At 39.6% G+C, this 15,603-nt stretch overlaps 1 protein-coding gene and 1 pseudogene across 1 annotated transcript in view; one reads left to right on the top strand and one right to left on the bottom strand.

The window, feature by feature from the left end:
• USP18 (ubiquitin specific peptidase 18) overlaps positions 1-15,603 on the top strand; it is a 45,521-nt gene that overhangs the window by 25,109 nt on the left and 4,809 nt on the right. Inside the window, exons 4-7 of the mRNA XM_008578122.1 lie at positions 9,652-9,731; positions 10,323-10,469; positions 10,855-10,950; positions 11,474-11,641. Of these exons, the coding sequence (XP_008576344.1) occupies positions 9,652-9,731; positions 10,323-10,469; positions 10,855-10,950; positions 11,474-11,641 (491 nt within the window). The remainder of the gene's footprint in view (positions 1-9,651; positions 9,732-10,322; positions 10,470-10,854; positions 10,951-11,473; positions 11,642-15,603) is intronic.
• On the bottom strand, positions 8-558 carry LOC103594973 (annotated as a pseudogene).

Raw genomic sequence — 15,603 nt, 5'->3', positions numbered from 1 at the left:
TTTATTCTTAAGCCATATGTTTTAGTTCCTTCAGTTTCTTCTGGGATCTTTTTCTTCTGTGCAGTGTTCTCTTCTGGTTTAGGAACAATCTGTTCCTTTTCAGTAAGGATCATCTCGATGTGGCAGGGGAGCTCATGTATGGGTTAATCCAACCATGAGCTCTGTAATTATGGTGGCACATCTTGGGTTTTTTTGTTTATCTAGATATGCTCAAAGACCAGAGAATCTACATCTAAACCCTTAAGTTCAGCATTATTCTCTGCATTTTTTAAAATGTGCAGCAAAAATTCAGCACTCTTTTTGGACCACCAATCCTGTGTCCAACCCATTGTTTGGCGTGGGCACACCTACCACCTTCACCATTATAATGCCTGAAGGGTACACATTGCTTCTGTAAGGTGACATCTTTCAGGTACTCAGTGTCTTTACAGATATGCATAACCTTGATGGCCTGGGAGGTTTCATGATGTTCTTAAAATGAACACAAAGATTTGAACCTGTTGATTTGCATGATTTTGTGGGGTTTTCCGGGTTAAGTGAATAGTGAACCACTTTCATAGATTACCTTAGGCCACTGACTGGAAGAGCCTTTTTATCTCTGAGGCATGTATTGTAATGCTTTTCTTTCATTTCTGCTTCTATTTGTTTGAGTATTCTCTTTTTTTCTTAGTCTAGCTAAGGATTTGTCAATTTTGTGTATTTTTCAAAAAAACTCAATTCCGTTGATTTAAAAAAGTTTTTCTACGCTCTATTTCAGTTACCTCTGTTCTAATCTTTGTTATTTCCTTCCTTTTGCTAACCTTAAATTTAGTTTGTTCTTTTTCTATTTCATTGATGTGTAAAGTCATGTGGTATAATTGACATCTTTTTAATTTAGGCATTCATCACTATAAAATTCTCTCTTAGTACAGCTCTCATTGCATCCCATAAGTTTAGGTAAGTGTGTTTTCATTTTTGTTCATTTCAAGATATTTTAAAATACCCTTTTCATTTCCTTTTTTGACCCTGTGGTTGTTCATGAGCGTGTCATTTAGTTTCCATGTATTTGTGAGATTATTCCTTTTTTTTTTTTTTTGCTGTTATTGATTTTTAGTTTTATTTCATTATGGTTGGAAAAGATATTTGGTATGATTTTGAAAAAAAATCTTTAAGAGTTTTTTTTAATGAGCTGACTTAAGATCTATCTTGGAGAATGTTCCACATGCACATGAGAAAAATGTGTATTCTCTTTTGGGTGGAAAGTTCTGTTTATGTCTGTTAGGTCCATTTGGTCTATAGTGTTGTTCATGTCCAGTATTTCTCTATTGATTTTCTATGTGGATGTTCTATCTATTATTGAAAGTGGGGTACTGAAGAATCCTAGCATTATTTTATTGCTGTCACATTATCCTTTTAGATCTCTCAATATTTGCTTTATATACTTAGGTGTTCTGTAGTTGTTTGCAGATATGTTTACAATTGTTATATCTTCCTGTTGGATTGACCCTTTTATTATTATGTAATAACCTTCTCTGTCACTAGAGACAGTTATTGACATAAGAATACTTTTTCTGATATAGGTATAACCACTCTTTTTTTTGGTTGCCATTTGCAGGTAATACATTTTTTATCCTTTCACTTTCAGCCTATATATGTCCTTGAATATAAAGTGAGTTTCTTATAGGCAACCTACAGTTGAATCTAGCTTTTTTTTTTCTTAGTCAGCCACTCATCTTTATATTGGGGGGTTTAGTCCATTTACATTTAAAGTAGTTATTCACAAGAAAGGATTTACTATTACATTTTTGTGTACTGTTTTAGTGGACTGAATTATGTCTCCGCAAAAGTCATTGAAGCTTGAATTGTGTCCCCCAAGTTTTATGTATTAGAAACTTAGCCCAAACTGTGACTGTTAAGAGGCTGGAAGATCCTATTATGGTAATTGAAAGATGGAATGTGAAGTTGTGATTGGATTGCAAGATCATGCAGTAGTGAATGGATTAAAAATGGTGGTCAGGGGCATGGTTCTTAGGGCTTTAAAAGAAGAGGAGAGTCTGTCTTCCTCTCTCTCTGTTCTCTTCCATCATCTTGCATTGTGAGACCAATGAGTCACTGTCGACACCACCATATGTGTTCCTTGGACTTTGAACTTCCCAGTCTCACAAATAGTAAGTAAATAAATTTCATTTTCTTTATAAAATACCCAGTTCCGTGGGAGAGGGGAGAGGGAGGGGAGAGGGAGGGGGGAGGGAGGAAATGGTAAAGGGACACTGATGGAGTTTGGATTTGTTGTCCCCTCCAAAACTCATGTGGAAATTTGATCCCCAATGTGGCAGTCCTGGAAGCCGTTTGAGTCATGGGGGCAGATCCCTCATGAATGGATTAATGCTCTCCCTAGGTGAGGGGAGTAATGAGTGAGTTCTCGCTCTATTACTTCCTGTGAGAGCTGGTAGTTTATAGGACCCTGGCACCTCCTCTCTCTTGCTTCCTCTCTCTCTTGCATCCTCTTGCCCTGTGATCTGCTTGTACCCACCTGCTACCTGCCTCTTTCCGCCATGAGTAGAAGCAGCCTGAGGCCTGTGCCAGATGCAACTGCCCCAGAATCGTAAGCCTAATAAACCTCTGTTCTTTATAAGTTACCTAGTCTCAGGTATTTCTGTTAGAGCAACACAATACAGACACGAAAATCAACTACATTGTATATTGATTAAAAAAATAAAATAAAATAAAAATACCTGGTTCCATGTATTTAGTAATAACTAATAGAAACAGACTAATACAACTATGTGCTATTTATCTTATAGTTCTTTTGTCTCTTTTTTTCTTTCTTGATGTCTTCTTTTGTGTTTAACTATTTTTTTTGTATTGGTAAGTTTTGATTCCTTTCTCTTTTTTGTTTTGTGTAGCTTCTAGAGGTATTTCTTTGTGTTTAGCAAGCAGCTTACATAAAATATAACAGTCTATTTTGTGCTGATAACAACTCTATTCTTCAAGAACTCTCCACTTTTCCTATCCATATTATATGCTATTGATGTCACATTTAAAATCTATTTATATTATATATACATTAAGATAATTTAATTAGAGTTGTTTTTGAAACTTTAATCTTTTATATTAGAATTAATAGCTATCTATTCACCATCATTATAGTAGTACAATATTTTCTTTTTCTGTATATATTTATCTTTACCAATGAGTTTCATACTTTCTTATGCTCTTGTGTTACAGTTTAGCATTTTTTTGTTTTACCTTGAAGAAATCCCTTTCTTCAGTATTTCTTGTAATTCATTCTAAGTATTCCTTGTAAGTCAGGTCTAGCGATGATAAACTCACTCAGCTTTTATTTGTCTGAGAAAGTCTTTGTCTCCTCTTCATTTTTCCAGGTATAGTATTCTTGGTTGACAGTTTTTTTCTTCAGCACTTTGAATATATTCTTCTGCCTTCTGGCCTGCAAAGTTTCTGCTGAAAAATATGCTTATGTGTTTATGGAGGTTCCCTTGTACATAACAAGTTGTTTCTCTTGCTGCTTTTAGAATTCTCTCTTTATCCTTAAACTTTTGACAATTGATATATTGTGTATTGGTATGGGTCTATTTAGATTAGTCTTACTGGTGTCATTTGGTCTTCCTGGATCTGGATTTCTTTTTTCTTCCCTAGGGTTGGGAAGTTTTTAGTCATTATTTCTTTGAATGAGCTTTCTGTATTTTCTCTCTTCTTCTTCTGGTACTTTGTTAATGTGAATACAGTCATGTGCCATATAACATTTCGGTAAATGATGACCACAGATATGAGTGGTCCTATAAGATTATAATGGCTATACCATATAGCCTAGGTGTGTAGTATGTTCTATGATGTTTGCACAACAAAATTGCCTAATAATGTATTTCTCAGCATGTATACCCATTGTTCAGTGACATGTGACTGTATTCCTCTGCTTGATGTTGTCTGATAAGTCTCTTAAGCTATTCATCTTTTTCATTCGTTTGTCTTTTTGCTCCCCTGATCCAGTGACCTGTCTTCTAGTTCACTGATCTTTTCTTCTGCTTGATCTAGTTTGTTGTTGTGGCACTGTATTGAAATTTTCTTTCAGTTAGTGTATTCTTCAGCTCTATGACTTATGTTCAGTACTTTCAAATATTATTTGTCTCTATTGAAATTCTCGGGCCGGCCCGGTGGCGCACTGGATAGTGCGCCGCTTGGGAAGCACGGCGGCTCTCCCGCCCGAGGGTTTGGATCCCACATACAGACCGGTTCCCGCTCACTGGCTGAGCGAGGCGCGGGAGCAGCGCCGAGTGTTGCGATCCCGTTGCCGGTCTCGGTCCGGTACAGGGGTGACACTGAGGGTTGCGATCCATTGCCGGACACGGAAAAAGACAAAAAAAAAAAAAAAAAAAGAAATTCTCACTTTGTTCATTCATGGTGGTCAGGGACGTGGTTCTTAGGGCTTGAAAAGAAGAGGAGATTCTGTCTCTGCTCTTTCTGCTCCACCATTTTAGCAATGTGGCTAAAATGAACATCTTCTGGCTTTGGTGAACATCTTTATGAGTATTATTTTAAATTTTCTGTTGGGTGAATCACTTACCTCCATTTCATTAGGGTTGGTTTCTGGATATTTATCTTGTTCTTTTGTTGGAAACATGTTTCTCTGGTTTTTCACTTTCCTGATTCTCTGTTGTTTTCTGCACATTAGATAGACATCTCAGTCTTGTCAGACTGACCTCATGTAGGTGAACCTTCCAATAAATAAGTCCTGCCAGAGTTTCTGGGTGCCTCTAAAATCTTGTATTTGTCCAAAGTGCCATCTTTGTTCTTAGTGGCCCTTAGGAGACTGGGATGTGCCAAGTCCTGTCAGTGCCCTGAGACAGGTGAGATAGGAGCCAGTCCGTTGCGATACAGCTGAAGATTTTGGGGTGTTATATGTGTGTTTCAGTTTATTCTATCCCCAGAAAGGAGCTGAGAGCTAGAGCTTATCACCCACTTGCTCTGCACTAAGCTGGAGAGAGGATCTGTGACAAATGTCTGCACTCTTGTTCAGACTGCACACTCTTTTAACCCATTGCATTGCTCTTTGTCTCTGCCAGGGGCCTAGCAAATGTTGGCTCTTTCCTGCTCTCAAAGACATACAGGTTAGCTTGAGGAACTGTGGAAAGTGCTCACACATTCACTCAGGTCTTCAGAGGACTGCTGATTGCCTGGTCTGTCAATTCCCAGATGCAGGCTAGTTAGAAGCTGACTCTCATGGCACAGCTGGGAAATTAGGCCTGCAAATCACTTTCAGGGAGAATCTGAGAACCTGATGTTTTTTGACTTTTCTGTGCTGAGCACAAGGAGATAGCCACTGGAAGTTCTCACACACCCTTTTAAAACTACTTCTTTGCTTTCTATGGTCACAGGGGATTCATGACTGCTGATCCCTGTCCACTCCAAGAGCTAGGTGATTTAGGGGCCAAACCCTCAGGTGGGAATTGTAAACGTTGTACCATTCTGTGTGTGGCCCAAACCCTTCACTCCTCAGGGAGAATCTGAGAGTTGGGGATTCTTTGCTGATTGTAGGACTGCATTCAGGGTGGGGTGTGTGTCCCAGCTTTTCCAGCTCATTTTGATGTGGATATTTTCTCAGTTTACCATGTGTAGGTGCTGCTCACCTAGTTTCTGGATTTCCTTCAGAGGGAATTGATCTGTGTGTAGACGTTTTTCCAGCGCGTCTATGGGAGGCGGGAACATCAGCAGACTTCTATTCCACCATCTTGCTTATGTCACTTTCTATAATTCTTATAATTCTTCATAGTTGGATTTGATTTTCTAATAATTTGTTGAGGATTTCAGTATTGTTCATGACAGATACTGGTTTCTAGTTTTCTATTGTAATGTTTTTGTGTGGTTTTGGCAGTAGGGTAATGCCGGCCTCATTGAATGAGTTAGGGAGGATTCTCTCTGCTTGATCTGGAAGAGATTGTAGAGAATTGGTATAATTTCTCCCATAAATTTGGTAGCATTCACTCGTGAAACTACCTGGGCACTATGTTCATTTTTTCTTTTCTCTTTCAGACTGGATAATCTCAGTTGACCTATCTTCAAATTCACTGATTATTTCTTCTGCCAGCTCAAATCTGTCCTTGTCCTAATCTAGTGAATTTTTCAACTCAGTTATTGTACTCAACTCAAGAATTTCTATTTGGCCCTTTTTAAAATAATTTTTTTCTCTTTGTTGATATTCTCTATTTGGTGAGACATTATTTTCATACTTTCTTTTGATTCTTTTTTTTTTTTTTGCCCTTTTTGAGACCGGCCGCACCGCGCTCAGCCAGTGAGCGCTGTGAGCGCACCGGTCATCCCTATATAGGATCCGACCCCCGCGGCGGGAGCGCTGCTGTGCTCCCAGTGCCGCACTCTCCCGAGTGGGCCATGGGCTTGCCCTCTTTTGATTCTTTTTTTTTTTTTTGCCCTTTTTGAGACCGGCCGCACCGCGCTCAGCCAGTGAGCGCTGTGAGCGCACCGGTCATCCCTATATAGGATCCGAACCCCGCGGCGGGAGCGCTGCTGTGCTCCCAGTGCCGCACTCTCCCGAGTGCGCCATGGGCTTGCCCTCTTTTGATTCTTTTAATATGGTTTCCCTTAGGTTTTTGAAAATACAATAATTGCCATTCTAAAGATTTTGTCTAATATGGCCAACATGTGGGTCTTCTCAGTGATAGATTCTACTGATTGACTTTTTTCCCTGTGTGTCAGCCATATTTTTCTGCTTCATTGTATGTCTTGAATTTTTGGTTGAAAAAAGAACATTTGAGATAATATAATGTAGCAACACTGGACATGAGACCCCCCCCCACCCCAGGCTTTGTTATTGCTGTTTTATTGTTCTTTTTGTTGTTGCTGTTTGTTTAGTGAATTTCCTGAACTAATTCTGTAAAGTCTTTATCCCCTGAAGTGTGTGGCCACTGAAGTCTCTGTTTAGTGGTCACCTAATAATTGATCAGAGATTTCCATAAATGCCTGTATTAGTCCATTTCTGTTGCTTATAATAAAATAACACGGGACTCGGTGATTTATAAGAAAATGAAATTTATTGCTTATAGCTTCTGAGGCTGGACATCCAAAGTCTAGGGAACATTTCTGGTGAGCGTCTTGGTGGTGGTGACAGTGATGGCAGAGTATCACATTGCTAAAATGGTGGAGCAGAGAGAGCAGAGACAGAATCTCCTCTTCTTTTAAAGCCCTAAGAACCACGTCCCTGACCACCATTTTTAATCCATTCATGACTGCACGATCTTACGATCCAATCACCTCTTCAGGGCTCCACCTTTCAATGACCATAATAGGATTTCCCACCCTCTTAATCACAGTGGGGGCCAAGTTTCTAATACACAAAACTGGAGGAACAGAATTCAAGCTTTAGTGAGTTTTGTGGGGGACATAATTCAATCCACTACAATGGCTTAAACCAATAAGTCTTGCAGTCTTCGCTGGGGCGCTCTCTGTGTCTGTTAGGGCACACCTTTACAGTGCAGGCAGTTTAGGACTCTGTGTGAGCCTTCATTTCTTTCTTGTATATGGCCTCAAGATCAGCAAGAAGTGAGAGATTGGGGCTTTCTCAGGTCTTATATGGGCATGAAATGGCCTTCTAGTTTCCCAGGAATATTTCAGTGCTTTTCAAAGTCCCCTATGGACATCTTATTTCCCAGATCTTTCTTTTAAGTTTTTGATTGGGTTCTTGTGTGCCCAACTGGTATTGTAGCCTCAGGTAACTGCAGTGTTAAACAGTCATCACTGGTTGTTTTACACAAGTACCCTGGGTATACGGGTTTTCTTGCCAAGTGAGCTCTGAGTCAGGCCAAACAATGACCAGGCCCCAATGACAATGCCCTGAGAATGGGGCTTTTCCATGTAGCTGTGAGACAGGTCAAATTATGAAAATGTTCCAAGGAAAGGACTTTTTGAGGCGGTTCTGTCCTGGTCTGCCCCATCTGGCAGTTGCAAGAATGTTAGTTTTCACAGCTTCTGTGGTTTCAAGACTGCTGGTTTGTAAGGCTGCTTAGAGCTGGGGAGAGAATGGGGACAGGCCAAGTTTAAAAAGCCACAAACCCTATCTTATGACTTAAGTTTAGCAGTTTTTCTTGAATAAACATTCCTCAGATTGTTGTAAACTTTTGATTAATTTCCCAAGTTCTGAAAAAGTTGATTTTGACAATATTCACCAGCAATTTTGCTGCCTTTATGGAAGGATAGATTTACAGAGGCCCTCACTCCACCGTTTTGGTTGTACTCTCACCGTCCTTTAGCTTTCTAGAGCAGTTTGTACACCTTAGGAAGTTTTTCTTCTTTAGATTATGATTATGTGGTTACTTGTCCTTCACTAGAATATAAGTTCCCTGGGGACAGAACCTATCTCTGGCATGTGTAATGCCTTGCACAAAGAGATGTGAAGTGAATCATAGGTTGGGAAATCCCTGTATTTCTTAGTTGAATGGGCAGTCTTACTTCTGGTGTGGTCAGAGGAGGCAAAATGTCTCCATATGGTAAGGTGATTCAATTTCTTTTACATCCAGCATCGGCTCTGTGACAGGCAGCCTTCTTTAAATAATTTCCTGGAAAACATCAGTTCAACCCTGCAGCTAGCCTGTTTTCTTTGAGTTTTGGGGTCATTATCCTGGAATATGGATTAAATAATCCATTCAACTAATATGTGATGCTTACCTGTTATGTGCCAGGTATTGTGCTCATGTGGTAGACAAGGGAGCACGGCTGACGGGGTCTTTACCACAATGAAGCTTACAGTTTAGAGGAAAGACAATCCCAAAACAAAACCTCAAAATTTTAAGTACAAATTATACAGTTACAAGGGAAACAAAATGCTATCGAGATGGGAGAGTTAGTACATTTACAATATCCACCTTTTCTTGCAATGGCACAGTTAGTACATTTACAATATCTACCTTTTCTTGCAATATCTCTGCATTTTGGCAATCTATCTTTTTCTAAAATAGACCTTCATGTGTTTTAAATTTTCTTTTGCTTTCCAGGTTTCTTTTTAACAATATTTTAAAAGTTATTTATATCTGTGCACAACACTTTCAGTGTCACATTTATTTATATAACCTATGTAGGATTCACTGTTTAATTCTTACCCCCAGTTAACCAGCATCATCTGACACTCAGATCGTCTTTTCCCTTCTTGTTTTCATAGACACCTTTGGGGAAGAGCTTGGTCCTACATGAGTATTGGAAAACTGCTCAATTTTTAGGAGTGTGAATAAAGAAAATACATAAAAGGGAAGAGAAATTAATGCCCATAAGACTCCCGTTTAAAGAGTATTGGCTTAGTACAGACGTAGGAGAGAATCCACTATTGAGTATAGGCTCGATCTTTTTGGGTCCCCCAGTGGAGGCCAGCAGGGGTGGGTGATAAGTAAGAGGACAGGAAACTTGTGTCATGCAATGGGATTAGAGCTTAAATTTTAAGAGTCCTGAAAAAAAAATCAATACCAAGCTTGTTTTTCATTTATGGAACACCTAATATGTAGCGCCTTAGCCTTAGAACTTAGCCTTTTCGGGAAGGGGGAAGGCTAGGAACAGACAAAGTGATGGGTGTTCATGTGCATCTAGGTAGTTAGGGCACACGGACATGCAGCTTGTCTCCATTGACATTGGGCTGTTTCTTTTCTCTTTGGCCAGTGTTTGTCCAGCATGATGCTGCTCAGCTTTACCTCACAGTCTGGAACCTAATTAAGGACCAAATTACTGATGTGGACTTGGTAAGAACCTAGAACTAGAGAGCTCAGAAGTATAAGATGCTGCTCATTTAACTAATTTAGCTATTGTTCATGTAATTTGTAGAGAGGAATAAAAGAGTTAATCCGCATAAAAAAGTTTATCACGGGCCGGCCCGGTGGCGCACTGCTACAGTGCGCCGCTTGGGAGCATGGCGGCGCTCCCGCCGAGGGTTCGGATCCCACATACAGACCGGCCGCTCACTGGCTGAGTGAGGTGCAGGAGCAACAGCGAGGGTTGCGATCTCGTTGCGATCCCATTGCCGGTCCCGGTCCGGTACGGGCGCGACACCGAGGGTTAATGATCCTGTTGCCGGTCCCGGTCTGGTACGGGCGCGACACTGAGGGTTGTAATCCGTTGCCGGTCACGAAAAAAGACAAAAGGAAAAAAAAAAAAGTTTATCACAGTTCCATAACATTATTACCATTGTTATTTTGCACCTTTATGGAGAGGGCAAAGAGCATTAGTGGCTACCATTTCTGGAGCTTCTGTTTGGTGGCTCCAGCTTCTGGAAATTGGCATGACCTGATTTTGGCTTTGTGTCCATCTTACCTTTCCCCTCTTCTCTCTGGCAGGTGGAGAGGCTGCAGGCTCTGTACACAATCCGGATGCAGGAGACCTTGGTTTGCCTTGACTGTACTGTGGAAAGCAGCAGAAACAGTAGCATGCTAACCCTCCCCCTTTCTCTTTTTGATATGGACTCAAAGCCCCTGAAAACACTGGTGAGGGATTTCTCTTGTGAATGTGGTATTTCCACACAATCCAATATTTCCAATTCCCCCTTGCTGCTTTTATCCACCCTTGGCTTTTAAAAAAAATCACTTTCTATTTAATTTGCATGGCTCTGGTCAATTTATCTTTTGATCTGGCAAAAACATATTTTTTTCCTTCTCATTCTACTATCCTCTCACTGCTCCCTTAACCAGCGCCCCTCCCAATTTTGTTTTTCCAGTCAGTAGGTACTTTTTGAGATACTGCCAAGTGTATCACAGTGGGCCAGACATTAAGTGGGGCATGGAGAGGACCAGAAGAAAGGTTTAAAGGAGGCTGTACTCTGGATTGGAAATACCAACCTTGCTTTTTTCCTTGTTCTCCTGGGTGGGACAGGAGGATGCCCTGAACTGTTTCTTCCAGCCCAGGGAGTTATCAAGCAAAACCAAGCTCTTCTGTGAGAACTGTGGGAAGAAGACCTGTGTGAAACAGGTACTCACTCCCTAAAATCAGATACTTCACTAGTCCGGGATTGCCCCTAGTGGATTTCCTGATCGAGTCATCACATGGTTCCTGAGGGTACCTCATGGTGATTAAGGGAGGGAAACTGGGTCAGGCTAGTATCTGGGATCCTGGGGTTCCTGATTTCCAGAGCTGTGGATGTGGCTTCTCAGATCACATCATTGAGAGGGGACAGAGCCTTTTAGAAACAAGAGCAGTGGGCAGAGTTTCCCCTCATGGTGAGACTAGTTCCCTAGAGCAGACTCCGTAGTTCCCCCAGCCCCTGGGGCTGCTCGTGACTTCCGTGGGAGATGGTGCAATGGTGTCACAGCCAAATGTTGCATTATTCTTGGAGGAGCTCAGCAGATTCAGGGAATGGGAGCCTTTAATTCTGTGATATATCATCAAACTTCCTCTTCTGGGGAAGAACATACCACCAGCCCTGATATTTCTCTGAATCTACCCATTCGAAGTGCCTTAGGATTTCATCTCCACGGTGATTTTGCCTTTTTAGGTCTTGAAGCTGATCCATTTGCCCCAGACCTTGACAATCCACCTCATGCGGTTCTCCAGCAGGAATTCACAGACTGAAAAGATCTTCCACTCACTGTATTTCCCTCAGAGCTTGGATTTCAATCAGGTCCTTCTGATTAAGCAAGACCTCTGTGATGCTGAGAAACAGGTGAGCTGCTCCTTACCTCCCTTCCATCCTGCATCTCATCAGACACCATGTCCTGTAGATTTTGCCTTCCCTCACCCTAAGCTGCTGGGAGCCACCCATTCATCAGAAATGGTGTTTTCAGGTGTCTTCTCTGTGTTGTTTTCTCATCTAAGAAATCATGCCCTCTGCTGGCTGTACTTGGGACACAAACAGGAAAACTCAACAACCTCTTGTGATTCATAGAAACATATTCAGATAGTCAAGAAACACTTTTTTTTTTGTAGAAAAAACAGCGTTTGAATGTTGGAAACCTGTGTGTGCTTGAATAGCAATGATGGGTTGTTATCACCACACCATCACCACCAGCCTTTGTTGTTTTTAGTTGCTTTTCTTTTCTTTTAAGATTCAAAAGACTTCCTTATTTCTAAATATTGGGTTTGTACTCGTGCCTCACAGCACTGAGGGAAGGAACCCATAATTCAGTACTTTCCTTTTGAAATAACATGTGAAGTACTTACAAATACATAGGTAAACATGACATTTTGTCATAAGTGTAGTAACAACCAAACTTCTTTATTAAAATAGCCTATGCCCACTTTGATGATAATAATAAAGTAGCCAGTTGGCTGGGCTAGATTTAATCAGAGTACAGTTTAATTTAGTTGTCCTGAGATAATCACTTATTGAGAGATTTTGAGAAAAAATGACATAAATATTTTTTCCCTATATGTTTGAAATGCCCCATTTAGAAAAATTAGTATTTATACACACACATACATACATGTCTACTTTTTGGAGTATCTGTTTTGTTTCATTGGTCTGTTTGTCTATTCATGCTGTAGAGCCATGGTATTTTAAAAATTAAGTCCTGATAATATGTTATAATAATACCTATTATAACATGGTTTCTTATTCTGGGCATATACATTTCATAAGATTCTCATTTTCTCACCTTGTTTTTAATCAGGCATAATCTGCCTGATGAAGTATATTTAAAAATTTTACCACTTACAATAGACTCTGTTATGGAAAATTTCAAATATTTATCCAAGTAGTGAGGAATTATTCAGTGAATCCCCATGTATCTATCAAGCAGCTCAAGCAGTTACAAACTCATGGCCAGTCTTACTTTACCTATATCCCCACCCTCTTCTTATACCTGACCCTCTACTGGATTATTTTGAAGCAAATCCCAGACATACTATTTCATTTGTGAATATTTCATTACGTCTCTTTAAAGAATAAGCACTCTTTTTCTAAACATAACTAACTCTATCTAATAATTCCTTCATATAATCAAATATTCAGTTCATGTTCAGATTTCCCTGGCTGTCCAATAATTTATGTGGCTTGTTTGAATTTATATCCAAACAATCTACACTTGTATTTAGTTAAGTTTCTTTCTTTCTTTCTAAGTTTCTTTTAGTTTCCTCTTTTTTTCTTTTCCTTGCAATTTATTTGGTTGAAGAATTTTTTTATATTCCAGAATTGGCTTGTTGATGTAATTTAACATATTCCTCTAACCCTTTTATTTCTCATAAACTGATATGTAGTTGGATCCAGATATTGCCCTGCATTTTCTGAAGTCCAGCATATAAATAGAGAATAATTTGAACCCTACATTTTGGGTGACACAGCATCACTTGCAGTATCCTAACCCTCTTTTATCCCTCACTGATTCTGTTTCCAAAGTCTCAGGTTAGAGACATTATTTGACTGTGGTGAAACTAGGATAAAATGTTCGTTTTTTAAAAAAGTACTTTCCACTCTAGTGACTGTACCAAGTTGCCCACTCTAGCTGAGGAGCTGCTGAGCACCTTATTGTCACCATCAAAGTCCAAGGTCCTAATCTTTAACCCCATGAAATCCTACCCAGGGTCACTCACTCCAGCTAAGGAGTGGCAGAGCACCCTAGTGCTTCTCCCAAGAGCTCAAGACCTCACCCATGATCCCAGTGACCCATCCCAATTTTAGCAAGGAACTGCCGAGCACCCAGCACCTAGGCCATGGAGGCACTCACAGACAACTCCAATGTTGAATACAGTCAAAGTAATCCCAGAGAGACTACACTGCATCTATCTGGAACCAAACCTGAAACACTATTTGACTGTCCACTACAGAGTACATCTACAGGAAGGAGTCTCTCCCCTTGAAAGCTACTTCAGAGTACTAGAAGAAGCAACTGCTCAATGAGATATCAATGTAGGGATACTAGAAATATGAAAAAAATAAAATATGATACCCCTAAATGATACAGAAACTCTCTTGTGTCAGGCCCCAAAGGAAATCTATGAAATGCCTGAAAAGGAATTCCAAACAATAATCTTAAGGAAACTCAAAGATATTCAAGAAAACTCAGATAGACAATACAATGAGATGAGAAAAACAATCTGGGATCCAAAAGAGGAATTCAACAAAGAGATAAATATCTTGAAAATTAACCAAGCAGAAATCTTGGAACTGAAACATTTATTCATTGAAATAAAAAATACAACTGAGAGCTTAAGCAGCAGGCTAGAGCAAGCAGAAGAAATAATTTCTGAATGCCAAGAGAGGCTTTTTGAAATAACCTGGGTGGGCTAAAGAAATTTTATTTTAAAAATAAAGCCTACCAGATCTATGGGACAACCTTAAGCATGCAAACATTAGAATTATGGGTGTTCCAGAAGGGGAGGAGAAAGAAAAGGCATCAGAAACCTATCTAATGAGATAATAGCTGAAAACTTCCCAAATTTTGGGAGAGAGATGGATTTCGTATCCAAGAGGCTCAAAAATCCCCAAACAGATTCAACCAAAAAGGTCCTTTCCAAGACACATTGTTGTCAAATTGTCAAAAGTCAAAGAGAATTCTGAACACAGCATGAAGAAAGCATCAAGTCACCAATAAGAGAATCCCCATCAGACTAACAGCAGATTTCTCAGCAGAACCTTACAGACATGAAGGAGAAATAGTGTCTTTCAAAAACAGAAAAACCAAAAAACACCAAAATATTTCAGGAATTTACCACCACAAGACTGGCCCTACAAGAAATCCTCAAGAGAATTCATCTGGAATCCAAAGAATGATAATCATGATAATTACCATCATGAATACATGAGAAAGAATAAAACCAAATGGTAGTGTAGATATACAATGAGAAAGCCAAATAAACTATCTTATCACTACACAAAAAAAGTAAATAGCAAAGACAATAAAATGCCGGAGACCAGCTCCAGTCGAGTTGGGGGCCCTTGAAAAAGGGATGAAGAGTCGGCGAAAATAATAAACACAGGCAGAGACCTTGGTTCCTTTGAAGCATGTTCTCGCTCTGCAGGCTGTCAGTGCTGTCGCAGCCAGAGCAGCTAAAGCAGCTGAAGCAGCCTTCAGACTGAAAACAGCATTTTTATTTGTTACACACATGGGGGGGGGTTAATGTGGGCATTTTAACTACATAAACCTTTAAAATTATTAAACCAATAGTTAAACGGAAACTTTTCTTAAAATTACGTCAGTTCTCATAAAATTAATAATCCACAAGGTTAAGTAAAACTTGGTGGTCAGCCAATTATTTCTGGTGATTATATCTGTTGTGGTCGATTATTCCGTGACTCGCTGATCTTGATGTTTTTCACCATTGTGTTTCTTTTCTTCTTGCCCTCGTATTAACCTTAAACTTATTACTACCAGCAAGCACAAATTGTATGTCTGACTCAAAATTGAGACGTCAGTGATTCCGGTTACAAAGTGTTAAACAAACCTTATGTATATTTTTAACTTTTAAGTATTATTAAAAAAAATTCTAACAATTTTATTTAAAACTTATAAATCTAACAATTAAACTTATAATCAACTAAAAATTTAATGATTCTCATATTTCTATAGGCATGAACCTATTGTTCATTTGTAAAAAGAATAAAGGATATTTGAACAGCTTTATCGTGTGTGTACTTAATATAACGGCTGTGTGGCCCAATGTAAAGTGTCAAAGTGCACAGCACCATCC

Source organism: Galeopterus variegatus, unplaced genomic scaffold (genome assembly GCF_000696425.1).
Source record: "Galeopterus variegatus unplaced genomic scaffold, G_variegatus-3.0.2 Scaffold73, whole genome shotgun sequence".
In the NCBI taxonomy this organism is placed as follows: Eukaryota; Metazoa; Chordata; class Mammalia; order Dermoptera; family Cynocephalidae; genus Galeopterus; species Galeopterus variegatus.
Note: the sequence above shows the minus strand (reverse complement) of the source record. Positions and strands in the feature narration are given on the sequence as shown.